This window comes from Oncorhynchus nerka, linkage group LG25 (assembly GCF_034236695.1).
Source record: "Oncorhynchus nerka isolate Pitt River linkage group LG25, Oner_Uvic_2.0, whole genome shotgun sequence".
Classification (NCBI taxonomy): Eukaryota; Metazoa; Chordata; class Actinopteri; order Salmoniformes; family Salmonidae; genus Oncorhynchus; species Oncorhynchus nerka.
The window spans coordinates 34,493,694-34,520,914 of record NC_088420.1 but is presented as its reverse complement, the minus strand read 5'-3'; the positions used below and the strand labels follow the sequence as shown (position 1 = coordinate 34,520,914).

The 27,221-nt window shown below is 43.7% G+C and overlaps 1 protein-coding gene across 1 annotated transcript in view; it reads right to left on the bottom strand.

Moving 5' to 3' along the window:
- The window catches only part of LOC115109413 (talin-2), a 146,502-nt gene that overhangs the window by 32,772 nt on the left and 86,509 nt on the right, over positions 1-27,221 (bottom strand). The window contains exons 7-36 of the mRNA XM_065009751.1: positions 24,689-24,816; positions 24,363-24,426; positions 24,114-24,218; positions 22,669-22,824; positions 21,708-21,809; positions 21,543-21,619; positions 20,132-20,318; positions 18,434-18,525; positions 18,284-18,317; positions 17,678-17,786; positions 16,810-17,018; positions 16,429-16,527; positions 15,941-16,108; positions 13,330-13,624; positions 11,889-12,055; positions 11,094-11,222; positions 9,668-9,781; positions 8,985-9,233; positions 8,749-8,877; positions 8,518-8,620; positions 7,255-7,463; positions 6,685-6,804; positions 4,406-4,603; positions 3,700-3,839; positions 3,037-3,130; positions 2,319-2,408; positions 2,112-2,234; positions 1,526-1,669; positions 1,169-1,330; positions 470-610 (exon numbers count right to left, since the gene is read on the bottom strand). Of these exons, the coding sequence (XP_064865823.1) occupies positions 470-610; positions 1,169-1,330; positions 1,526-1,669; positions 2,112-2,234; positions 2,319-2,408; positions 3,037-3,130; positions 3,700-3,839; positions 4,406-4,603; positions 6,685-6,804; positions 7,255-7,463; positions 8,518-8,620; positions 8,749-8,877; positions 8,985-9,233; positions 9,668-9,781; positions 11,094-11,222; positions 11,889-12,055; positions 13,330-13,624; positions 15,941-16,108; positions 16,429-16,527; positions 16,810-17,018; positions 17,678-17,786; positions 18,284-18,317; positions 18,434-18,525; positions 20,132-20,318; positions 21,543-21,619; positions 21,708-21,809; positions 22,669-22,824; positions 24,114-24,218; positions 24,363-24,426; positions 24,689-24,816 (4,137 nt within the window). The remainder of the gene's footprint in view (positions 1-469; positions 611-1,168; positions 1,331-1,525; positions 1,670-2,111; positions 2,235-2,318; positions 2,409-3,036; positions 3,131-3,699; positions 3,840-4,405; positions 4,604-6,684; positions 6,805-7,254; positions 7,464-8,517; positions 8,621-8,748; positions 8,878-8,984; positions 9,234-9,667; positions 9,782-11,093; positions 11,223-11,888; positions 12,056-13,329; positions 13,625-15,940; positions 16,109-16,428; positions 16,528-16,809; positions 17,019-17,677; positions 17,787-18,283; positions 18,318-18,433; positions 18,526-20,131; positions 20,319-21,542; positions 21,620-21,707; positions 21,810-22,668; positions 22,825-24,113; positions 24,219-24,362; positions 24,427-24,688; positions 24,817-27,221) is intronic.

Genomic DNA, 27,221 nt, shown 5'->3' with positions numbered 1-27,221 from the left:
CCTGTCACGAAGCTCTACAGACAATTCCTTCGACCTCATGGCTTGGTTTTTTATATAGAGGTATGTGCCTTTCCAAATCATGTCACCACAGGTGGACTCCAATCAAGTTGTAGAAACATCTCCAGGATGATCAATGGAAACAGGATGCACCTGAGCTCAATTTCGAGTCTCATAGCAAAGGGTCTGAATACTGATGTATTTGTATTTATTATGGATCCCCCAATGTAAATAAGGTATTTCTGTTTTTTATTTTTAATACATTTGCAAAAATGTCTAAATACCTGTTTTCACTTTGTCATTATGGGGCATTGTCTGTAGATTAATGAGGAAAATGTTTATTTAATCCATTTTAGAATAAGGCTGTAACGCAACACAATGTGGAAAAAGTAAAGGGGTCTGAATACTTTCCGAATGCACTGCTGTATCGCACAATACAAAAGTCACCCCCTGAACAAGCAGCTATACGAACCTCATTGCTGATCTGTGCAGGGATACTAGCAAACTCTGGGTTGGAGGCAAATGTGGATAGATTCTCTACAGCTTCGATGAGTGGAGTTGTAGCAACACGGCACCTGTCTCTGTTCTCCTCTGAGAAGTTACCATCCAAGGCCTGGAGGAAAATAACAGGACATGCCCTAAGTCCCCCATACTCAACTGGTGGACCGGATCTGGACCCAGAGCGGGGTCAATACGGAAAGCAGGTCCGGAAACAAATGAAAATCATTTTAAAATAATAATTATGTTCTAGGTCAGGCTTTGACCCCGGTATCATATAAACACACATAAGTCATGGAAGAAAGGGTAGAATTGCAGGAAATTAGCTTTAAATTAGCAAAATGTTCTCTCTGCCAACAAGATGGGTGTGAACAGTTTGGGGTCACATGGGTTACGAGGTGGGGGTTTGTTACTATGCCGATAAATGTAATTACCCATCTGGACCTTTGCCACCTAGGAAATGTGTGTCACCGGACCTTCTCAAATAGTACTCGAGTACCCCTGCCCTAAGCCAACACCCCAATGCAGATACATCATTAGTAATGAAGAAATATGTCTGAATTGTGTAACTATTTTAATTGGAAACAGAGAACATTAATTAATCTAGTGTTGCTGAAGGTACAAAGGACAAGACTCCCATTTATGACTGGACCACGGCAGAGAGAACACATACCTTTATAGTTTTGACAAGGTTGGCCGTGGTGTTTGCAACTTCTTTGGCAGACTGAACAAAGTGTCTCCTGGCCACAGGGTTGGATGTCTTGGACGAGGCCAGGCGGCAGGCATTGCAAAGAGCTGAGGTATGCTTGGCTACAATTGTTGCTGCGGACAGAACCTAACAAACAGCCAAACACACAAACAAACGACAAACAAAGCAGTATAAACATGGGACATTTCTCTAAAGAGGCGTATGTTGAGAAGACGTTTGATGTTACGTTGATGTTCAAATTGACCAAGTAACTATTCGTATAATAGACTAAATACGTCAACAAATGTCCCTGTATGTGTCCCACTACATCGGTCTTCTCACCTGAGAAGGGCTGCTGGCAGGGTCCACCAGGTTTTGACAGGCCATCTGAATAGCTTGGTTGGCCCGGGCAAACTGGATGGGATCCACCAGCCCCTCATGACCCGATTGGCTGTTTGGATCAGACACACCCACCAGGTAGGATGCCTGCAGTGTGGAGAGAAGGAGAAAGAGAAAAGAGGAATGCCACATAGCTTTAGTTTATGTTAAGGAGAAATATTCTGTTATTAAACATGAACAGAGGGTGAGAGGAATGCTCATGGCTTAGTTTCTGCTTTAGAGAGACAGCTAGCTGCTGTTATTAAACATGAACAGCGGGTGAGAGGAATGCTCATGGCTTAGTTTCTGCTTTATAGAGACAGCTAGCTGCTGTTATTAAACATGAACAGCGGGTGAGAGGAATGCTCATGGCTTAGTTTCTGCTTTAGAGAAACAGCTAGCTGCTGTTATTAAACATGAACGGAGGTTTAGAGCTGATAGAGACTGTTGGTTGTGTGCCAGACCCAGGCCCAGGACTGATAGCAGGAAGGAGTGGGAGGGAGGCTGGAAGCTCCAGGCAGTACACGTCAGTGCTAGGTTGGGATCTCACCTGTCCAGCCGCCTCCGTCAACCCACACAGGGCCTTGGATGCCACTCCCACGCAATGCCCAAACGCTGGCACGTCGCCCGTCTTACAGTGCTGGGAAATCCCCGCCATGGACTCTCCAAGAACCTGTACATGGAGAAATGGAAATAAACTGTAAGTTTACTGCAATTTAAAGTCTATGGTGCATGTGATTGTTTTGTAAGGCTTTACCTTTGAGTTCTCCATGACACTCTCGATGCAGTCAAAGTAGGAGAGCTCACTGACAGGCTCACTGGGGTTGTCCAGCAACCCTCTCACAGCCTGTACACAGAGGGAGAGGGGCTCAACAATAAGGACAGCACAAACCACTTTACCAATCTGATACCTACAGTGTTGGGGCAGTAAAATGTGTGCTATATGAAAAACAAGCCCAACTGTTTTTAATCTGACTGTTTTGAAGCCATGTTAATCTTTAACTTATAGTCATTACTTGGAAAAGAAACCACAGATCTGTTAGTTACATAACAGTATCATTAGTGTTACTCAAGGGGTAGAAATGAATGGGGACTGTCATTAAATGTTGAGCAGACTCTGTTGATGGATGGATAAAGACAGAGACAGGTAACAATTTTCAGAGCGGGTGAAGAGGAGGGGACGTGGGCTGAAGGAACAGAGGAAGTAAATGACTTGGTCATTATTTCCCATAGAGACAGAGCACTGCTGTGCATACAATAATGTCCACACAGAAACCCACAGCGACATGCATCTCATTCAGACATTAAATATCATCCCATTTCATCCATCCTGAATGATATGTACTGGTAAAACATTGGTAAAAAAGGGGGGAAAAAAACGTTTACATCAAAACCCTTTATTTTGTCGAGACTGAAATAAACATTATCTAGCCTGAACATAAAAAGGTCTGTGTAGTGTTTGGTAAAAAGGCTACCTCCAGTTCTCTTAGAGCGTTGTCACACTCCTTCTGGCCCGGTGCCTGCTGGGTACACAGTGTGATGAGCTGGTTAATACTCTCTGTCACCGTTCTGAAACACAAGGGCAGCAGCATAGGGCTTTTTAGCTCTCACATCTCTTTCCACATGTACACACAGCACACACTCTCAGCCTTTTACTTTACACACGCATGGCAGAGCCCATTGCCCCTATCTCCCTGTGACAATTTAACACTGCACAGGAGTGTCGAGGCCACGCTCAGCCTCAGTGATCACAGACAAGCTCCAGCCATGGCTTCCATCCATCTGCCTAATTAAAGAGAGGGAAGTCAGTCAGGCTAAAATCCCAGTGCGGCCAGCTGCCTGCCATGTCTCCAGCAGGAGGGATTCTACCATACTATCTCTGTCTATCTCTCAGCCTAGCAGCATGCTGTGAGGAGGGCCATACAACCACAGTCACAGCAGATGTTGCAGTACATGGGTGGCTTTGATTGGAAACTGGATCAGAATGGCTCTGAATATTGAGTATGTTTTTTGTTCTAACTAGCTAACTATAGCCACTCCTTACGCTCTTACTTTGTGCAAACGTAGACCGTCCTTATACTCACGAGCTTGTGACATCCTTACACAATGCCATTCAACTCCATATTGAGTGGCCTCACCTTGCAGCAGCAGCTAACAGGTTCTTGGCGTTAGCTGCTCCAGGATCCACTGACAGGGACTTGGCTGCCAGAAGGAGCTTGCTGGATGCCATGGAGATGTTCTTCAGGTTGCCAATCACTTCGATTTGGTCCTCTTGGCACTATAAAGACAACATCACAATACAACTCAGCTGTTCCTTCAAGAAACATTTTATGACGTTTTTTGAGAGACACCTCTTTCCAGGAAAATGAAACTGTACTTATTGCCACACAGTCACGCTGTCTATGCTCTCGAATGGCCAATGAAATTGACATCAAGTGAACCGTGTTCCCCACCTCAGACAGCCAATTCCCTTTCAACCGGATTAAGGCCTGTGTGTCATGCTACATCAACTGCACTCTCACACGATCTATCCAAATTAATTAGCAAAATAACCAGAACAAGATCATCAAAGATCTCCTTACGTCTGACCGTGTTAGTGCTCTCGGGGATAATCATGTACCTAAGTGAATTAGATGAAAAGGTCTAATTAACAAATACATATAAATAGCTTAAGTGTTCAAGTGACAGAAACATCTGAAATCACTCAACATTTGACTACCTCAGAGGCATTTTCATTTTATCCTATTTAACCTAAACTGTCTACCAACCATCCACATTTATTTCACAGGGAGACGAATCAGATATATGGGGCTGTTGGGATCTTCTACAGTTAATGATACCTACTTGAGTGTGTCCGGCCATCTCAATGCCAGTGTCCAAGAACTCGTCAAAGTCCTCGCTAAATTTCCCAGAAGCCATGGCCAGCTGGCTGCTGGTACCCCGGGAGGAGTGGACCACGTCCCCTGCGGAGTGGTTGAGCTCAGCTGCAGTATGGTTTAGCTCACTCTGAGCCTCCTGGAAGGACTTACTGCATGTAGGGAGCTGGAGACACAGAGGAGAAACACAACTGTAGGCCTCAGTACTCCTTCTCACTATGAGTACATACTGTAAGTACTCATTATCAGTATAATTTGTAACATTTAAGGCCCAGGCTGTGTCGCAGCAGGCCGCAACCCGGGAGTCCCATGAGGCGGCGCACAATTAGCCTAGCATCGTCCGGGTTAGGAGAGGTTTTGGCCGGCTGGGATGTCCTTGTCCCATCGCACTCTAGCAACTCCTTGTGACCTGCTGGGCGCATGCACGCTGACTTCGGTCGCCAGTTGTAAGGTGTATCCTCTGACACAATGGTGTGGCTGGCTTCCGGGTTCGCCTCTCCCGAGTCTGTACGGGAGTTGCAGCGATGTGACAAGACTGTCACTACCAATTGGATATCACAAAATATTTGTTTACGTTTTAAAAATACATCAACGTGATTGTGTTTGAGGGGTTGGGTTAAATGCGTAAGACACATTTTGGTTGAATGCATTCAGTTGTGAATATATATTTCCACAATATGAGGTTGGAAGGAAAGGAAAGAGGAAAGCCCATAAAATTGTCAGAGACTCCAGTCGCCCAAGTCATAGACTGTTTTCTCTGCTACCGCATGGCAAGGACCAAAAGGCTCCTTAACAGCTTCTACCCCCTAGCCATAAGACTGCTGAACAATAATCAAATGGCCACCGGTCTATTACATTGACCCCTACACTCCATTTGTTTTTGTACACTGCTGCTACTCGACAGTAGCATAAAACAGCTTCTATCTCAAGGCCATCAGACTGTTAAACAGCCACCACTAACTTTGAGTGGCTGCTGCCAACACACTGACTCAACTCCAGCCACTTTAATAATGGGAATTGATGTAAAATATATCACTAGCCACTTTAAACAATGCTACTTAATATAATGTTTACATACCCTACATTATTTATCTCATATGTATACGTATAAACTGTACTCTATATCATCTACTGCATCTTTATGTGATACATGTATCACTAGCCACTTTAACTATGCCACTTTGTTTACATACTCATCTCATATGTATATACTGTACTCGATACCATCTACTGCATCTTGCCTATGCCGCTCTGTACCATCACTCATTCATATATCTTTATGTACATATTCTTTATCCCTTTACACTTGTGTGTATAAGGTAGTAGTTTTGGAATTGTTAGCTAGATTACTCGTTGGTTATTACTGCATTGTCGGAACTAGAAGCACAAGCATTTCGCTACACTCGCATTAACATCTGCTAACCATGTGTATGTGACAAATAAAATTAGATTTGATTTGCATAGTCACTTCACCCCTACCTACATCTACAAATGACCTCAACTAACCTGTACCCCCGCACACTGACTCGGTACCCATACCCCCTGTATATAGCCTCGTTATGTTATTGTGTTACTTTTTTAAATTATCATTTACTTTAGTTTATTTGGTAAATAGTTTCTTAACTCTTTCTTGAACTGCACTGTTGGTTAAGGGCTTGTAAGTAAGCATTTCACGGTAAGGTCTACACTTGTTGTATTCGGCGCATGTGACAAATAAAGTTTGATTCGAATAACACTGTGAAATTGTGTAAAATATGATAATGCCCTTTTAGTTTAAGAGCATTTGAAAAGAGCGCTTGACATTTAAGCCTGTTTTGCTGGGATGGTGTTTTGGCCTGCCTGATTAGTTAAAAGACCAATAAGAAAGACCGTTCCAAACCTCACTGCCAATAACAGCTAGTTTTCAGTTCCCCCCTTCCCACTCAGACCACTCCCAGACAGTCCGAGCAACATTTTTGCTTGAGAAATTTCTCTTCGCTAAGAAGCTATTTTTGTTTCTTTTTGACCATTTTAATTAAAAACAATACTTGAAAACAGGCACTTAATTGTTACCCGAGAAATAAATAAAAATGGCTGCAGATCATAATCCATATTGTATTTGTTCTTATGTTTGTTAGAATTTGTTTGTTAGAAAATGTGTGTTAAGGACAGCATTGCCATGCTCTTCTATAACCCCTTATATTTAGGTTGTGTATAAGATATCAACACTCCAAACTGCAGCCTCGCGCATCTGGCAGCAGGACTCACAGTGTCCACCAGCAGTTTCTTGCTGGCCTCTCCTATGCTTCTCAGGGCCATGTCCACATCCTTCTGGCCAGGCAGGCAGTTGACACAGTTATTCAGAGAGTGGGACACTGCCCTGGCCACCTGAAACACAGCACAGATAAGCCTGTCAGTGTGCTGATATTACAGATTCTAACAATTTCCCACAGTACTTGGGCACAGCTATGAAAAGGAAAAACATCTCAAATGCAAATCAGCCTGCAAGCGGAGAACGACAATCCATGTCACTAATTTATGCTACTGTCACAGACATATGCCAACCAATATGTTGATCTCCCAAAGGGCCCTGCTGCAAATAAGCAGTTTTCCGGCAGCTAGCGTTCCTGTGAGAGGATCGCTAAGCAGGAGACAGAGGAAAGAAAATGGCAACACTTAAAGTAGATAATTGTTATGGAGAGTAGCAGTGTTTACAAATCGGTTATCAGCCAGACAGCAGAGGAGAGGAAAGAGCCTGACAGAAAACACTGTGCTTGGAACACGAACCCAGTTGTCTAGGAGTAAGATGTCAATACAGTCAGTCAGCAAGTTCCTCACCTGTGCTAGCCTTTGCTGACTCTCTGCGTCGCCTGGGGAGACCAGGGCCTGGTGGGCCTCATGGATGAGCATGGCAGATCCCTCCATGACGTACTGGGCAGAATCCAACATGGCCGCCGCAGATTGGGGTTCCTTGGTGCTGGCCGCCACACCTCTGGCTGCCTGGGCCAATGTCCTCAAGGCCTGGGCCGTCTCCCTGGCAGCTACGCCTGCACACAACAGACAGACAGATAAGGAAGGAAGTGGAAGTGTTGGAGTTGGAATAACAAAGCTAGTCCAGGAAATAATGATGGAAAACCTGGTGTCAACGTCCCACTGTGTCTCATTAGTGTTCTTTAAGATGGAGCTAAACAACCTACTCTGCCTCTGGCTAGCTACATCATGATTTATTCACTAGCCAAACTCCAAGCTGAATCCTACCTCATTTCAATCTCATTATCCCTTCACTAAATATGTCCTTACACAAAAATATGTACATACACACATTCAGGGGTGCAGCTTTAGTGCTCAGAATGAATAGAAAGAGTTGTTGGTAATGTGTAACTGAACAGTAGGAACAGCACGGTGAGCCCAACCTAAAGCGCCCCTGTTGTTAAAACAAATGAGTTAGATAGGAGAACGAGGCACCATGTGGGATTGGGGCTTTACTTATTACACACAAAGCAGAGATGCGGGAATGCAGCAAATCGCATCAAATTGCATTATCCAGCCGAGTGGAGCCCATTGCTGATGGAATGTTAAATCTAGTGAAAATAAGATGAATGAGAGAGAGAGAGAAAGAGAGAGAGTAAGAGGGCAGGAGAAGCCATTGTTAGAACACACTATTCAAAAATGTGTCTTTATCAATTCTCCTGAGAGACTAAATGGAGCTAGAATGGAGGCTAAAGAAAATGCCCGGCTTTGCAGCAGAACCCAATCAGGTTTATTCCTCCCTCATAGGCAATAGTGATAACATCAATAAATCAAGAAATTAATTAGACTTGTACATCTATTGGTGGAGGGAAAGTGAATGCCTGTCAGAGTTTCTGCTGTCTACTTTATCCTCTTTCACCCCACTTGGTAGAGCTTTACTGGGACCCTTGAGCTAATCGTCACATTAGATGATATTATAGTATTAGTTATAGTATTAGATGATATTAGGAACAGTTAGCACTGTCTAACCAAAATCCCAGAAACGAATGAGTCTACCTTGAGTTTAGGTAAACATTGCTCTTGTACTGCTCAATCATTTGCAGTGCACACTCTCTCTGTTTGAACTCCTACCTGTGTAGTGCTCATTGCCCTGGGCAGCACAGGTCAGCAGCTGAGCCATGGAGGAGCCAACAGCCTTGGAGGTACTACCCAGGTCCTGGGCACACTTCTCTAGCTGTAGGGACGACACATGAGCACAATGTCACGCCTTCTCACACATTCGCAGATTTGCTTTGCATGATTGGCGCAAATCACTGTATTCCAAATGCTCTAATATGGATTTAGTTATGTTAATGTACTGACCGATTCCCCAGGAAGTGGTTTGAGCTGCCCATCGTGTGCAGCCATCCTGGCATCTTGAAGCTCACTCCTCAGAGTTTGGACAGCATTGAGGGCATAGTCTATCTCCAGTGGGCCACAGGCTTCATGGGCCTGCAGAAGCACACAGACACAAACCTTTCTCACACAGTCCAGAGGATGTCTGAGCTGTATGAAAACATGACCTTCAGTAGCTGTGGATAGGGGGTTAAAGGACTTACCTTTTGGGTGGCTGTCCGCAACTCAGCTAGGCAGGTGGCCAGGTTCTTGGCACATTGGCCAAGTTGCATCGCTGCAGCCTGGTCCATCACTGTGGGGACGGTTGACTTTGCAGACGTCACCATCTTACTGCCAGGCTGTAGGAAGCTCTGGCTGGCCATGATGAGCGCTAGCTGGGAACTGAGCTCCTCTGGTTGGGCCTGGTTACTCCTCATCCCCTGGACCAGCTGAGGGATGTGGTCTGCCACTGCCTACAAGTACACATATCATTTGCTTAAACCAATGTAATGAAATCGGCAATATAAATGCTGCCAATATAGCAACCGGCTAGTGATAGTATTGGTTCAATACTGTACAAATGTAGGATCTTAATTTGATCATTGTTTAGTTGCTGAGAATTTTTCTGCAACGCATGAAATGCAGATGAGCTTCGAGATTTACATACATTAATTGAAAACCCATACTAACACACAATTATATTAACAGTATTGCAATTTTCATGTAGCCTAATAGCTAATAGCCTAACCACCGATCAAGCCACATTATGGACTAAATGTTCAAATCCTGTTGCTTCAGGATTATTTTGCTATGACAATATAAGTCAAATTAAGATCCTACATCTGTAGGTATTTCATCATAGTGATCCAAGAGTGATCTTGTTTGCTGTGGGTCATTATTACTGTACCTTGCAGCTGTGTACTAGTTGTTGATGAGAGGCAGTGTTCTTATTGGACGCAGCAGCGTTCTGGGCAGCTGCGATAGTCTGAGTAGCAGCAGCCGCAGCCTGCTTAGCAGCAATCTGTTCCAGAAACAGAGAGATATATTGACAGAGGTTTATTGTGGGTAAATGTCTTACATCAGATAAATAGATGAGGGTAGTGTACTACTTGTATACAGTATCAGATTGAGCTCCTCAGAAAGATCAAACTAAATAGGGGCGGTCACAAACTAAGCTAAAGAGTTATTTCAGAATTTCCCAGTGGACATCGCCACCTGACAAAAGAATCCAAGTCATTGAACCTTTCATACTACTGTATTTTGGGTCGAGTACTACATTGTCTCAACATGCAATGTTGACAATTCATAAAATACACAAGCACTGTACAATACATGTTTTCTACTTCCATTAATCCACACAGAGGTGACTTCCTTTGAAGTGTAAACTAAAATGGAAAGTGGCAAGAGGAAAGACATTCCAAGTTTTGTGGGCGGAAGGATGGAGGATGAAACAAGAACCTGAACAACAATGCTATCTTTGTCCTGGGGAAAACAAACAGACAGCACAACGTAAAACGCAAGAGGAGAGGATGGAGATGAGTGGTGGAGACACAGAGAGAGAGAGAGAGAGAGAGAGCGCGAGAAAGAGAGAGAGCATTCCTTTCTTGCTGGTGAAACATACACACTACATGTATTATGCTCCCAAGAGCACAGCATGCCATGGCCATGTGTTGAAACCTAAACAGATAAATAAAGCTTTAGGTGATCAGTAGGAGAGATTTCAGCCATATGAATTGGCAGGTGGAGGTGTACTCTCAGTTAACCTAAACCCATTACATTCTAAATATTTTTTATTATCTCTGTATCCTGTTTGGGGTGTAACTCATTACTACTACAGGCTACAGAGACAGAGAGAGATGTGCATCTATGATAACAAACTGATTACAGCCTTGGGTTAGTGAGCAGTGGAAGCTCCAAATGACTGAAGTGAGGGTCTTGTCAGTAGGGACTGAAATACTAAGGGCTAAACCCAAATCTTTACACTACGATTTGAACTCATTCACACAACTAATGGACTTCACATCTTCTGTTGCAGGATAATAAATAATGTAGAGAATATGCTAAATATGCCTCATTTGTGCAAATTAATTCAGAATTATCTGAGCCTTTTGCTATGCACTTCCCAAGGCTTGGGGGGAGATCCGTCCATCTTCACATAGATCTAGGTAGTTCTATCTGACACGGTCTCCTCTTTAATGGTGTGTCATGGTGTTGGATGGACTTCTGTGGTTTGTGAAGAAGGGCAAATGCTGATTGCTACAAAACTACAGCAGGACAGGGTCTCAATGGTAGCACAACGGTTACAATGTGCTGTCATTGTCCCTCCCACCCACCTCCAGCCTGTTGACCAGCTTCTTTTTGATGGCGTTTTGAGCTGCAGCGTTAGTGGCAACGCGTAACCCCTCTGCTGCCTCTCTCAGCCTCTGCTGCTGGTCCTCATTCTCTGGGTACGCTGCAGCCCCCTGTTCACAGACATGCACACACAGACATACACACAAGCACGCAGGCAGAAATGAGAGAGGGTTTGATATTCCCATTCCCATTGCCACTGCAGAACTACCATTGTATTTAGTGGCGTTTAGTTGCTTGCAAGCAAAAACACCACTAAATACAATCGTAGTTCTGCAGTGGCAAAGGGAATATCAAAACCGCTCTCATAGTCTCAGTGGCACTCTACACATTTCCCCAACACTGTGACTGTATATTAAATGCAGAGGCATTAGGCTCTGTCTGTTTTCTGACAGTTTCCAAGGAAACCGTCAGAGCAAGATTCCCATTTCTTCTTTGTAACGGCAGTGGATTCGTGATGAATGTGTCACACGTTTCACTTGCCTGGCGTTTTCACATTGATAATATCCTGCTCATTTATACTTGTCTACAGCGCCATGGGCTTATTAAGAACCATTGGTGCTGCCCTTTCATTATTTCAGCTCTAAAGAGACGCAACGGCTCAGACTACAGCAGGAACATCTCATTTCCATCAAATGATATCAGTAGAGTTCCAGTTTTAGTTGCAGACATGACACTAATGATAATACACTAATATGACATATCATAAACTAAATGGCATACACTAATCCTTCCTAGGATTATAATAAGTACAGTGTAGTGGTCGTCCGTCTTAGTACCTTAGCAGCTTCTACCATCCTGGCCGTGGCATCAGCCAGGAGTTTAGCTGCTGCTAGCAGCTTCTTAGAGTTGTCCACGTCAACCTCAGCCTCAGCGTCTGACCTCATGGCATTGACCAGGTCCGACGTGGCCTGAGCCAGCACCCTGGCCTGACGCACCATCTCCCCTACACACGGTCACAGAGAAAGAGAGCGATCAGAGAGAAAAGAGAGAGAGACATCAATACCTCCCCACTGTGCTATCACCACAGAAACATGGCCTAGATTATTCTCTGAATGCTGATCCCTCATTGAGCCTCACACAATACACTACACGGCTTCCTTTTCACCTTCTGGTGTCGTACTCACAGTAGTTTCCCTTTGGCATTCTCCACTCTGGTTATAAAAATATATATTTCTTTATTCCTTCACAAAAATGCACAGAAAAGAACTAGAAAGCTGCTATAGTGCTGTTTAGAAGCTACCATATTTCCCCAGTCAGCCTATAAAAACCTTGCCTACAGCTAGACATACCTAGAGAGAAGACTATAAAACACATGACATCTAGGCTACGTTACATCCCGCAGTATTTACAGGCAAAATGGTCAGTGAAATGGGACTTTTTAGAATACTTGGCTGAATTACTGCAATTTATTTTTACAATAATTTATTAAAGTTAGCATGTTAAAGGGATACTTCGGGACTTTGGCAATGAGGCCCTTTATCTACTTCCCCAGCAGATACCCATAGACTTCCAGTCATTGCGCTAACGCTAGGTAGCACTGGCTTACGAAACGACCTCTAACTTCCATCATACTGGACACAGAAACATACAAATGATATGCACAAGTTCATCTGACTGGTGAAGTAGATAAAGGGCCTCATTGCTAAAATCTCGAAGTATCCCTTTAGCCCTCCAAAAATGTTCAGGTCATATGTTTTCTTTTAAGTTTCAAAGCCCCATTGAACAGTGATTGAGACCAGATTTGAAGCTCTGTAGTGGTTTTCAATGACATGTTTTCTACAACCCCTTGAGGATTGGCTGGGGTTAGGAATTCTTTAGACTCATCGGCGAACCATAACAAATACTTCAGGCTTTGAAAATATTTCAACAGCAGAGTTTTGAAGGTCAGTTAATATAAACCATAACCTGACAACATCTTTGGTCCCACTCAGTCAAAAAAAAAGACAAGAAACACAGGCTAGATACTGGTACCTACTTCCATGATAGTAAGTAAGAATTAAGTCCTTGGATAATAGCTAGCTAAACTTTTTAAACTCAAACTGCTTGAAGCCAGAACTGACCAGGAATGTGAAAATACTTGCAAGATTAATCAAAAGAGTGAAAGGTTCTCTCACCATAACCACCAAAATTGTTATCAACCACTTCCCTTCCCTCCGCACTACACCAGTCTCTCCCCTTATCAACCCTACCTGCCCCCTCCCCTCTCCCAGAGCTCACCTGCGTCACCCATGGAGGTGAAGATGCTCTCAGTGACGGTCATGATGGTGTCTGTGGCCTGGTCGTAACGTCCGATGGGCTCACCACAGCTGGCATAGTGGCGTACGTGCTGCAGCAGGTCACTGAGTGCCTGGCTCACTGTGTTGGCCGCGGCACCCACCTGCTTCAGCAGCTCACCTTCGTCTGTGGCCGCCAGACAGGCCTCGACACAGTTCTCCACCGAGCGATCCACCAGCTTCCCTGCCTCAACCAGCTGCTCCTGGCACACCGGGGAACTGATGGTGGGGCTCACCACCTGGACAAACAAAGTCCACAGTCAATCTCTAGTGGCCACTCTCAAAATACAACACATTTAAAGATGCTAGGCCTAGGGCTATGGTCAACAACCTTTTTTGAGTCAAGATCACTTTCTGAGTCAAAATGCAAACCAAGATACAGTGGGGCAAAAAAGTATTTAGTCAGCCACCAATTGTGCAAGTTCTCCCACTTAAAAAGTTGAGAGAGGCCTACACTTCAACTATGACAGACAAAATGAGAAAAAAAAATCCAGAAAATCACATTGTAGGATTTTTTGTGAATTAATTTGCAAATTATGGTGGAAAATACGTATTTGGTCAATAACAAAAGTTTCTCAATACTTTGTTATAAAGCCTTTGTTGGCAATGACAGAGGTAAAAGGTTTTCTGTAAGTCTTCACAAGGTTTTCACACACTGTTGCTGGTATTTTGGCCCATTCCTCCATGCAGATCTCCTCTAGAGCAGTGATGTTTTGGGGCTGTTGCTGGGCAACACGGACTTTCAAATCCCTCCAAAGATTTTCTATGGGGTTGAGATCTGGAGACTGGCCAGGCCACTCCAGGACCTTGAAATGCTTCTTATGAAGCCACTCCTTCATTGCCCGGGCGGTGTGTTTGGGATCATTGTCATGCTGAAAGACCCAGCCACATTTCATCTTCAATTCCCTTGCTGATGGAAGGAGGTTTTCACTCAAAATCTCACGATACATGGCCCCATTCATTCTTCCCTTTACACGGATCAGTCGTCCTGGTCCCTTTGCAGAAAAACAGCCCCAAAGCATGATGTTTCCACCCCCATGCTTCACAGTAGGCATGGTGTTCTTTGGATGCAACTCAGCATTCTTTGTCCTCCAAACACGACGAGTTGAGTTTTTACCAAAAAGTTATATTTTGGTTTCATCTGACCATATGACATTCTCCCAATCTTCTTCTGGATCATCCAATGCTCTCTAGCAAACTTCAGACGGGCCTGGACATGTACTGGCTTAAGCATGGGGACACGTCTGGCACTGCAGGATTTGAGTCCCTCGCGGAGTAGTGTGTTACTGATGGTAGGCTTTGTTACTTTGATCCCAGCTCTCTGCAGGTCATTCACTAGGTCCCCCCGTGTGGTTCTGGGATTCCGGGATGAGATCTTGCGTGGAGCCCCAGATCGAGGGAGATGATAAGTGGTCTTGTATGTCTTCCATTTCCTAATAATTGCTCCCACAGTTGATTTCTTCAAACCAAGCTGCTTACCTATTGCAGATTCAGTCTTCCCAGCCTGGTGCAGGTCTACAATTTTGTTTCTGGATTTTTTTTCTTCCTATGATGCAAATTACAGGCCTCATCTTTTTAAGTGGGAGAACTTGCACAATTGGTGGCTGACTAAATACTTTTTTGCCCCACTGTATATCACTCAGATAATAAAATAAAATAAAAAGCCTATGCAACATTAACCTATTAAAAACAGTTCTTTAGCAATGAGGTTTGTGCGGTAGGCTATACGCTCAATACATTATCACTATTACATATTGGCTATGGTTGAATTGCCCTGCCATTGCATTGCTGTTCTTCATAGACCATTTAAAAATTATATTTCAAAACGTATTTGATCACACCAATAATAGATCAGTTGTTGTATTAATTGTGAGGCACAGCTGAGTGAGCATACATTTAAATAAGTTGCTTTTATATTTTTATTTAACTGGGCTTGTTCCTGCAATGCATCTGATGGTGACTCTCAGCAGAGGGAGAGAGTAGCAGAGGGTCCGCCTCTCAACATCACTCTGCTCTCCCCAGATCAGATTGGCCAGTGGTAGACCAATAGATGCACTTGATTTGCTCTCGGGGCCCACGAGGAAGGCAGAATTAATTAACTTCAGACACATGAAATGGTTCAAAATGGGAACACTTCGCCTACCCGGTAGCTGAATTTGGTGCACCTACCACCAACAGCGCGAGACGAAATAGGAATGCAAGGCTTTATCGTGGGTTTCTTAAAGAAATGTTTGGTGAGCAATTAGGAATGCTTTGGAGGTTGTTGACCACTGGCCTCGGGACACATCAAATTAAATGTATTTGTCATATACACGTGGTTAGCAGATGTTAATGCGAGTGTAGCGAAATGCTTGTGTGTACAAGACTGATAATCCTATTCTTGACATAACTCATTTAGAATAGGATATAGTCTGTGCCGGAAATCAAGAAATCAAACAAACAGCCATTTCAGTTCAGTAAGCCAGCTCTTCTCCTTCACCATTCCTTGTCCTGAGCTGTCCTCCATGGCTACAGGAGACGGGGAACTGGGGTGTGGGTGTCAGTTGGAGCAGTACCTTGGTGCAGGCCACCAACTGTGAAGTGGACAGGGCACACCGAGTAGCAGCTGCAATCACTCGGTTCTGTAGCACCGTGTCCTCTGCCACCTGGGCCACGTTCTTGGCCTTGAGAACCATCATGGCAGCTGCGTTGGCCACTGCTTTGGCCAGGCTCATCAGAATGTCCTGAAAGACATTCATCACCGTCACTCACTGAGCCACAGCAGAGCTAAGAAAACGTGATTGGACGGACTGAATAAGGACATTTCCATTATGTGGTCTCAACTCTGGTAGCTATATAGCTGCATAGTCAGTATGCAGAAACAGTAGAAAATACCGGCTTTCTCTAGTGAGGGATTTGCTGTCCACTCAATTACAATAGCTAAAGAAAACAAAGCCTGATACCGTTACATAAGTGTGTGTGCAGCTTTAAACAGGAACTGGGAACCAGCGTGTTTTCCTGTTTGGCAGCGGAGCTATAGAAACAGAGTAAAGTGCAGACCAACCTGAAACCTCTCGTCAGTCTCGCCCTCCCCCATGTGACGCAGCAGGTCCCCGCTGGCCTGGCCTATACTTCCTGCTGCAGTCAGCACCGTCTGTCTGGGCTGAATGGGAGAGGATGACATCACCACGTTCACAACACTGACCCCACCGCGGCAACACAGACCAATCACAGCACTTGGCTGCTCTCAGACACAGTTCACATCACAAATCAAAACAGCTCCCAGTGATTATATCTACAGGACACATAATTATTGTGTCCTTCAACCATTTTAGAAAACATACTATAGAAACAGACTAGTGGATTTGTTAAAAAGGCAGTACACATCAATATATGAGAATAGAACAGATGTGATGGGTAGAACAGTGCTGTGTTGTGTCTGTACCTCTCCAGCCGCTGGCTCCACAGACCTGAGCAGGTCAGAGACGGCCCCTGTCAGGGTCCTGGCAGCTCCCATCAGGTTCTGCCCGCTGCCCACCTGGTCCTCCACCAGCGCTGCCAGCAGCTTCACCCCCCTAGACATCTCTGTCAGGTTGGAGGAGATGGTGGTGATAGCACAACCCACCGCTGTGTAGTCTGTGTCTGTGGGGTCACCTAGGGAAGAGAGAAAGTCCTTGTTAACCCTTTCCAGTGCCTTCTGCTCTACCTCTGACACCGTCTCTTCTCTCTCAGCCCAAACCACAAATCAGCAACCTGGGTGGTGTTATAATACACACATCCGTGTCACTATCATAATGAAAACACATTGGATATGGTACAGCGGAGATAAGTACAGAGAAAGAGAGAAGTGATAGTTATTTGTGGAGAGGTAAAAGGTTCTACTGGATGATAACAGGGAGCCTCAGTGCCATCCAACAGATGGCTGGGAAAGATGAAAACTTATCGAACGGCTGGCAGGGAGCAGTGTGGAGCAGCATGGCACAGCTCCAGCCAGAAGGCAGGGAGAGGCTGCCAGCCAGTTCAGATTCAAGACAACACGCTAACTATTTATTCCATCAATGGAAAAATGTATTATGGCAAATGGTAAATGCTCCATTATGTAAAGGGAACTCAGAGCCCCTCCTCTCTGGGCGTTCCACATTGGCTAGGAAAATGTGTGTATTGATTCTATCCCTATGGATTTTGCCCTTGAAGATGAGCGCCTATTATTTTTTCTCTCAAGCTAGAGGACTAGAGGCCTTTTGTCAGAAAAGGATTCCAGTGCAAAAATAACAGACAACTCAAAATGTCCCTAGGTAACCTCTTGCACTCACCTGCTGTAAGATTGACCACAGACGCCGTTCCGGCGGTTATGGCATCTACTTGAGAGTGGATTTCATGTTTGGACTCATCCACTTTGTTCTGAACCCAAACTCTGGACGCCTTTCAGGAGAGGGAGAAGGATGGGTATTGGCTTTCATCACAGTAGGAGATTTTCAACCCAGATAAACTTTACTATCAGTGATTAAAGGACTAGCGCTTCTTCACAACTCCTACAGCTTTTGAAGCACCAGTCTCAAGCTTTAAAGTACATCTTCCATATTTAGTCAATTTCAGTCAACAGTCAATTTCCACCACCTAATTACACGTGGAACATGGGAGTTCAAATGGACTTTAAAAAAAACTGAGTATCTCTACACTTAACAAATCAATACAGAGGGAAAACGCCAAAATTGCATCTTTAAAAAAATAAATACATTCAATGGGATTAATAATTTAATATATTTTCCAAAAACACACTAAAATAACAAATTAATCTTCACTGACCAGAATGCATGGACCAAAAGATTCTGAGTATTGGAAAAGTTTTGAATGGTGAGATTTAGTGGCTGTTGTGTATAAAGGGGGATTAGTCTAGTAAATGGGAGGTGGGAACTCACCATGTCCTGGCCCAGTGGCGGCAGGTTATCTACTCTCCCCAGATCATTCACCATAAATTGTTTAAATACATTTGGGAAATAAAATGACTAATTAGTATTTGCAGCATTCACTTTAAATTGGGGTAAAATGTTTTGGGTAGCAGTGGCGGCAGGTTATCTACCTCCCCCAGATCAGCCTGGGCCTGCTGCACCGCCTGCATACTGGTGTTAATGGTCCCCATCAGGGCCTGCTGGGCCAAGCTCTGACAATACATACAGTTGAAGTCTGAAATTTACATACACCTTAACCAAATACATTTACATAGACTCAATTAGTATTTGGTAGCATTCACTTTAAATTGTTTAACTTGGGTAAAATGTTTTGGGTAGCCTTCCACAAGCTTCCTACAATAAGTTGGGTGAAATTTGGCCACTTCCTCCTGACAGAGCTGATGTAACTGAGTCAGGTTTGTAGGCCTCCTTACACGCACACGCTTTTTCAGTTCTGCCCACAAATGTTCTATAGGATTGAGGTCAGGGCTTTGTGATGGCCACTCCAATACCTTGACTTTGTTGTCCTTAAGCCATTTTGCCACAACTTTGAAAGTATGCTTGGGGTCATTGTCCATTTGGAAGACCCATTTGTGACCAAGCTTTAACTTCCTGACTGATGTCTTGAGATGTTGCTTCAATATATACACATAATTTTCCTGCCTCATGATACCATCTATTTTGTGAAGTGCACCAGTACCTCCTGCAGCAAAGCACCCCCACAACATGATGCTGCCACCCCCGTGCTTCATGGTTGGGATGGTGTTCTTCGGCTTGCAAGAGTCCCCCTTTTTCCTCTAAATATAACAATGGTCATTATGGCCAAACAGTTATATTTTCGTTTCATCGGACCAGATAACATTTCTCCAAAAAGTATGATCTTTGTCCCCATGTGCAGTTGCAAACCGTAGTCTGGCTTTTCTATGGCGGTTTTGGAGCAGAGGCTTCTTCCTTGCCGAGCGGCCTTTCAGATTATGTCGATATAGGAACTCGTTTTATTGTGGATATAGATACTTTTGTACCCGTTTCTTCCAGCATCTTCACAAGGTCCTTTGCTGTTGTTCTGGGATTGATTTGCACTTTTCGCACCAAAGTATGTTCATCTCTACGAGACAGAACGCGTCTCCTTCCTGTGCGGTATGATGGCTGCGTGGTCCCATGGTGTTTATACTTTTGTATTATTTTTTGTACAGATGAACGTGGTACCTTCAGGCATTTGGAAATTGCTTCCAAGGATGAACCAGACTTGTGGAGGTCTACAAATGTTTTTGAGGTCTTGGCTGATTTCTTTTGATTTTCCCATGATGTCAAGCAAAGAGGCACTTAGTTTGAAGGTAGGCCTTCAAATACATCCACAGGTACACCTCCAATTGACTCAAATGATGTCAATTAGCCTATCAGAAGCTTCTAAAGCCATGACATCATTTTCTGGAATTTTCCAAGCTGTTTAAAAGGCACAGTCAACTTAGTGTATGTAAACGTCTGACCCTCTGGAATCGTGATACAGGGAATTATAAGTGAAATAATCTGTCTGTAAACAATTGTTGAAAAAACTACTTGTGTCATACACAAAGTAGATGTCCTAATCGACTTGCCAAAACTATAGTTTTTAACAAGAAATTTGTGGAGTGGTTGAAAAACAAGTTTTAATGACTCCAATCTAAACGCATGTAAACTTCCGACTTCAACTGCACACACAGAAAGTACAGATTTTTATACACAAACAAAGATCATAGTTAGTGATGGTGTAGGCAAGGTTCTCTGCACATCACGGCTCCTACTGTGTGTCACTGGCATGGGTGCCAGGGGCATGCTCACCAGTGGGGGCATGTGTCCTCTGTGCATCTGCCCTGTGGTGATCTGCTGCTGGGCAGAGGGCATGGTGCCCATGTTGAAGGTGTTGTCAGGGCAGCCGATGGACCCAGAGCGGATGATACCTGGCAGTGCTACCGAACCATGCTCCACACGACCCACCCTGTTGAACTGCTGCTGTAGGATGGTGGACCTGGATGAGGGAAGGATAGAGAGAGAGAGAGAGAGAGAGAGAAAGAGACAGAGAGAGACAGAGACAGAGACAGAGAGAGAGAGAGATGGAAAGAGTGATGGAAAGAGAGAGAGAGAGATTCAGACCTTTACAAGACAACCTCTGACAAGGTTGAAGTTGATGCTCAGTATTTTCTCCCTAACAATGGGACAGTAGTACCAAAACCTTTATAGTGAGTTAGCGACGATAGGCACTGAAAGACATGAAAAGCACTGTTTTCCTGCCCTTGTAAACAGATGCCACACTCACTATTGGTTAATTACTGCTTATTTTGAGAGGCAGCAATTATGTTCTGTGCTGAGAACAAAAACATGAGTCCATTCGCACCTAAACAGCAGGGAGTGATATGATGCCCAGTGTCTATCACAGCAGGATCCGCTATGAGACAAACAGGTTTCCAATAACAACCGGTGTCTGGATTCGGCGTAACAGGACAAGAGTCCATCTGTATTATGGAGTCTTTAGGAGTCTGGCTGCAGGCCAGGAGGAAAACTAGGCAACCGGGATCAAAAAATATAAAAGACAAATACTTCCAAGAACACGATATCTTCCTGATGATTTTGTGGGTTTTTTGCAGAATAATATAACCGTCTTGCTCTGGGGTCTTTTTCTTATGGAGGTTAGGAATAATGAAAAGCTAACATTTCTTATTTAACTAGGCAAGTCAGTTAAGAACAAATTCATATTTTACAATGACGGCCTACCCTGGCCAAACCCTAACCCGGATGACACTGGGCCAATTGTGCGCCGCCCTAAGGAACTCCCAATCACGGCTGGTTGTGATACAGCCCGGGATCGAACCAGGGTCTGTAGTGACACCTCTAGTACTGAGATGCAGTGCCTTAGACCGTTGCGCCACTCGGGAGTACAAGGATAGTTACTACATTCCTGAAGGAGAGGGACAGAGGGAATTCTAGGATAGTGTTTCAGAGAACACGTTAATCTCACATATACTATACAGTATGTTATAGGTAAATTCAGTTTAACTCCTTTTATGTTTCTTTTTCTCAGGGCTGTAATGCATGGCAGGCAGAAATGTGATTATATGCCACAATTAAACTAAGGTTTACATTCACATGAGGAATGAGGAACTAGCCTGTAGTCTCTGAATATGGCTGGTCAGCATTCTCAACGTGAATAGGACTGCACCTTATTAAGACCATGTGCATTATGAACCTTTCTTACTTCTTTGGAGAGACTGACTCCTCCAGCATGGTGGACTCCTCATCTCCCTCCAAGCCAAAACGATCCTTACTCTGCTTCTGTGGAAGGGAATGTCATAATAAAGAAAATAAAGTACTTGGGAAGTGTCATTTCTGGTTTGGTCATCTCTGGTTTGTCTTGATTTACCTTTTTGAGGATGATGTCGATGTATCCTGCAATTAGCTGAGAGATCTGTTCCCCCTCTGTGGTCTGAACAGAGTAGTAACTCTCCTGGTACTCCCCAAAGTCCTGCAGCATACAAGCAGTTAGTCAGGAGAGATACTGAAGTTATAGCACAGGTCCACCTGGTGATACCTCTAGGAAATGGAGAAGTGTGTGTATGTCGTATGGAGAGTACAGCAGCTTTCTCAGAGGTCAAGGTTGAACCAGGGCCTTCTACTTTCACATGCCACAGCTCTTTGCCATGCTGTGCTCTAAGTTCACAAAGTTTATTTCCATCCACACAAGCATAGAAAGATGTGGGAGTACTGAGAAAGAAGCTTAGAATGGACTAAAGGTATGTTGGCAACACCTTTACCATTCCTTCTCCGAATGAACAGACACACTTTGACTCCCTTCCACTACGAATTGCAGTCCTCAAAGAGCTGATTAAATATGAGAAATACACATTTTCAATATCAATATCACACACTTCAAAGGCTGCCTATGTGAGACAGAAAAGTAATATATCATTCAAATCAATGTTGGCAAATGCACCTTTGAGTATGTTGCACTTCTTATTAATCTTTAAATGGGTTATTCCGTTGAGTGAGGTCTGGCTTAATAAAGCGAGACGAAACAAAAAACAGCAATGTTGACAACAAACAAAATACTAAATTGAAAAAGCACTCAAATGAATAAAACATCCAAGTGCTTCACATTCTTCCAGTAAAATCACTTGTATATATACACAGTCTAATATATACAAGAACTGCTTATTAACAAGAAAGCACAATAACACTGTGGATTAGAGGTAGTAACAACAACGCATACTATTTCGCAGTTATTTCTGTTGCTATATGGAGATGGGAGGGACAGAAGAGAGGTCAAGAGAGTGGAATGTGTTCCTGTGAACGTGGGATTGGAGTAGACGGAGGGCAGTTCATACCAGGGTGAAGCTCTTGGGAGAAGCAGCCCATCTCTTCACCGTGGTTAGGGGCCACTCCTGAACCACGTCTTTAGTCTTCTCTTCTACCCGCATCACCGACTCCTTGGTTATCCCCAGTAACCGAGGGACCAGCTTATTCTTGCTTTTCATCTTTTCCTAACAGACAAGACATAAGACAATATTTCCATAGGTGTTAAACACCTACACAGATGACTCACTGGGGGCATCTTTTTATTCAGAGAAATTAAAACCGCAGCGGAGCAGCACTGCGTGCCATAGATAGCACACATGCTCTGTTCTGTTTGTCTGTCCTGAGTCAGAAGCCCTAGTGGAGGAGGAGGGTTGATGGGGAGTGACCTTGCAGAGTTCAGGCTTGTTTAACCGGGACTCCCTGCTGTTTTGCTGAACAGGCCTTCCCCAGTCCCTCCTTCCCCAGGCCTCTGTTGCTAAGGGAGCCTCAGCCTGGCTGTCAGTTCGTCAGGATGGCACTTCCACCAACAGCAGCACTCTGCCTGGCTCTAGTGCCCTCCCCCTCTCTACCCACACACCATCCATTATGCCTCACTTCAGAGCATAAGCCGACTGTTGGCTCCACTCCAGCAATGCTGAACACTACGCACAATTAACGGTTAGGGGGACCGGGGAGTTGAAAAATACCTTTTCACGTCTCCAGGCAAATACTTTTATTGTCAGGTTCTAAAAGTATAGCTCCTTGACAGGAACAAGGGAACCGCTTTAGAGCAACGTGTACAGACTCATTGTTATTCATCCAAGGTCAGATAACATTATGTTGATTATCATGGTAGCTATGTTTAGAGAACTATTCCAATTGTTCGTCTTTGCTTACTCAAGAAGTTGTTCACAGTGTATACAACTCAGGAAGTCAGATTTTGAAATCTTAATGGGTTTGACATGTTAGAGAAATGATCTTAAATCTGTAACCTTTTATTTCAGACATAGCAGGTGGGTGAGGTTTTGTAACATCTTCTGGTCTGGGACTCACAGCACAGGTGACCTGTCAGAGAGGTTTTATTGGCTGTAGTCCCACCATCACAGACAGGCTGAATTGCTTCAATATCATATTTAGGAGCCTTACAGTTATGAAAAGCTTGTTCTGGAAACACTGAGCTCGTTTAAGAGTGACAAATAACAAATGAAAGGTTGCAATAAACTTCCAAATTGTGCATTACCTACAGTATATCTATGTTTTTGGCTGTGGTTGCTGTGTGAGAGAGTGCTGCTAAAATGTATTATTTATCATGCTCTTAAAACTCCCAACTCCCTCTCCTCATCTCTCTCTCTCACCCACTCTCTTTCACTCGCTCTCGCTCGCATACACACAGCTCTCAAGGCTAATCTTTACCTTGCAGTCAGCTGTATTTACATTGTAAATCCTTCAGTTGACTTCCTGTTGGAGAACACAATCCTCTCTTGTTATGTCTTACCTTCACCAGGAAGAAGGAGACCCCATATGTCGGAAGGGACCGTGCTAGTTTCGCATACTTCACTTTAGACTCAATCTCCGTCATTTCTCCGCAGGTTTTGTGATCCTGCGGGTCAGAGGGAAATAGGTGCAGCAATATGAACTTTTCAGAGACTTAAAATTTTCAAATGTTCTGAAAATTATTGATTTTAATTCACAGCTTTTTTAATTTCCCTTTGATAACATATAAATCCATACGCTTACAACATACCACAAATATTTTCTTCTCCGACCCTCTCTGCTTGATGTACTCTTTGGGTAGAAACTCCTTCAGGCTATGAGATAAATCACATTTTACAAATGTACACTCATGAGGTATTTCCCTTTCCAAAACATGCTTTCACACTTGAGATCATTCTTACCTCAGCACCTACATTTTTCAAGTGTTAACATTATTGCATGCACTCAAATGGGTATCCCAAAGAGAAGGATTGCATCTAAACTAGGATGGGAGGATTGAGACAGAGTGTCTAAAAGAATAGTAGTGTTGGAAAGTACAGTATAGTGTTGTTAATGATATCTGATAAGAGGACTTACTCTAGGAATCCAGGCTTGTGTTTGTGTTCGACATGGGGTCCAAACTGGATCTGAGCCTGAATTCCAGCAAACTCACAGGCTTTATCAAACGAAACAGGGTGGGAGCCGTTCAGTATGTCATCTCTGGCCTAGAGGAGAGAAGGAGACAGAAGAGAGAAAAGAAAGAGTGTACTTTACACTGAGTTCAAGCTAGAGAGTAATGCAGCTTTTTCTGTCTTGAAAGTTGCTTCAGAGAAGAATGCCTGCTAGGTGAAAAAATGTAAACCATCAGCAGGGATACAACATAAACACTTTACTTAGATGAATGGACTCAGAGGAGCTAAACAAGATTAGTTTGTAGCAATCCAAGACATTTGCTAACATATGAAATGGAACAGCCTCAACCATTCATCATTATAGTCAGTGGTGACATATTAACAGAAACAAAGACGTCAATAAACATGCACATTTCTCAGAATATTGCATCAACATAGCAGAGGGATCCACAATGTGTCATTAATAAACTGCTTTGAAAATGAAAGAGCAACTTTCACTGAGTGGTTTTTAATTATTACAATATGAACAATTTATATACAAAACAATAAACAGGACATAGTGCAGGCCTAAATAAAGTCCAAATGAATACTTATTGTCAGGCCTCACTAATGCTTGATAGCAACCATGTAGCAACCTGTCCCCTGTCTGGCCACAACAGGAATGACTATTTCAATACACTTCCATCAAGGCTTCAGTTGGAATATACAGTTCCATTTTGCACCAATAATCTAAGGTATCTGTTATATTTAAATGTCTTGTCCATCAAAGCATTAGCATGTGGCCTGTGTTTCCTCATAGAGCGTGTCAGTTATGTCTTTCTGTGTGTGTGTGTGTGTGTGTGTGTGTGTGTGTGGCGCTCTCACTCACTCGCTCGCTCTCAATTCAATTGAAGGGCTTTATTGGCATGGGAAACACATGTTAACATTGCCAAAGCAAGTGACGTAGATAATAAACAAAAGTGAAATAAACAATAAAAATGAACAGTAACATTAACAATCACAAAAGTTCCAAAAGAATAAAGACATTTCAAATGTCATATTATGTCTATATATACAGTGTTGTAACGATATGCAAATAGTTAAACAGGTTTGGTTGTATTTACAATGGTGTTTGTTCTTCACTGGTTGACCTTTTCTCGTGTCAACAGGTCACAAATCTCTCTGCTGTGATGGAACACAGATATCTCTCCCAGTAGATATGGGAGTTCATCAAAATTGGGTTTGTTTTCTAATTCTTTCTGGATCTGTGTAATCTGTGGGAAACATGTCTCTCTAAAATGGTCATACATTTGGCAGGTTAGGAAGTGCAGATCAGTTTCCACCTCATTTTTCTCAATAGCAAGGCTATGCTCACAGTATGTACATAGTCAAAGCTTTCCTTACGTTTGGGTCACTCACAGTGGTCAGGTATTCTGCCACTGTGTACTAGAGCCAAATAGCATTCCAGTTCTTAGTTTTTTTGTTAATCCTTTCCAATGTGTCAAGTAATTATCTTTCTGTTTTCTTATGATTTGGTTGAGTCCAATTATGTTGCTGTCCTGGGGCTCTGTTGGGTCTGTTTGTGTTTGTGAACAGAGCCTCAGGACCATCTTGCGTAGGGTACTCTTCTCTGTAGGTGATGGCTTTGTTATGGAAGGTTTGGGAATCGGTTCCTTCTAGGTGGTGTAGAATTTAAAGTCTCTTTTCTGGATTGTGATCATTAGCGTGTATCGGCCTAATTCTGCTCTCTCTCTCCCTGGCTCTTGCTCTCTCTCTCTCTCTCTCTCTCTCTCTCTCGGTGGCTCCCTCTCCCTCGGTGACTCCCTCTCCCTCGGTGACTCCCTCTCCCTCGGTGACTCCCTCTCCCTCGGTGACTCCCTCTCCCTCGGTGGCGCTCGCTGGCTCTCTCTCTTGCTGGCTCTCAATGGCTCTTTCACTCACTTGCTCTCCCTGGCTCGCTCTTTCTCCGTGGCTCTCTCTCTCTGGCTCTCTCTCTCTCCGTGGCTCGCTCTCTCGCGATCCATATGGGTGGAGCCATCTGTCCTCTAGCATTGAGCCAATGGCCACCATACCCCATACAAATGATGATTACATTTTGTTGCATAATAGTATTTTTTGGCAATGTGTCATACATTTTTATTGACAGAGCATACATCATCATGCGCTGTGAATACAAACGTAAAACAAGCTGGGGTTTAGCTCCCCTTGAGGTTCTTGAGAGAGCAGCCAAGGAAGTGAGAGAAGGGAAGAAGCCCATTTGAGCAGCAGCAAGGGATGCATTTTTGTTTTACTGAATGACACTGACAAAAAAAGAAAACAAACATGTACCTGTGTGAAAGAGAGGCTATGATAGAATATCAGAGGTACACAAGGTCTTATCTGATGACATGGAATTTGCTTAGCATAATATTAACAATCTTGCGGACCAGTTTCATGGGCTTAGTGGCCTCAAAGAGCATGGACTCTACAGTTCTTGACACAAACCGTGCGCCTGGCATCTACTACCATACCCCGTTCAA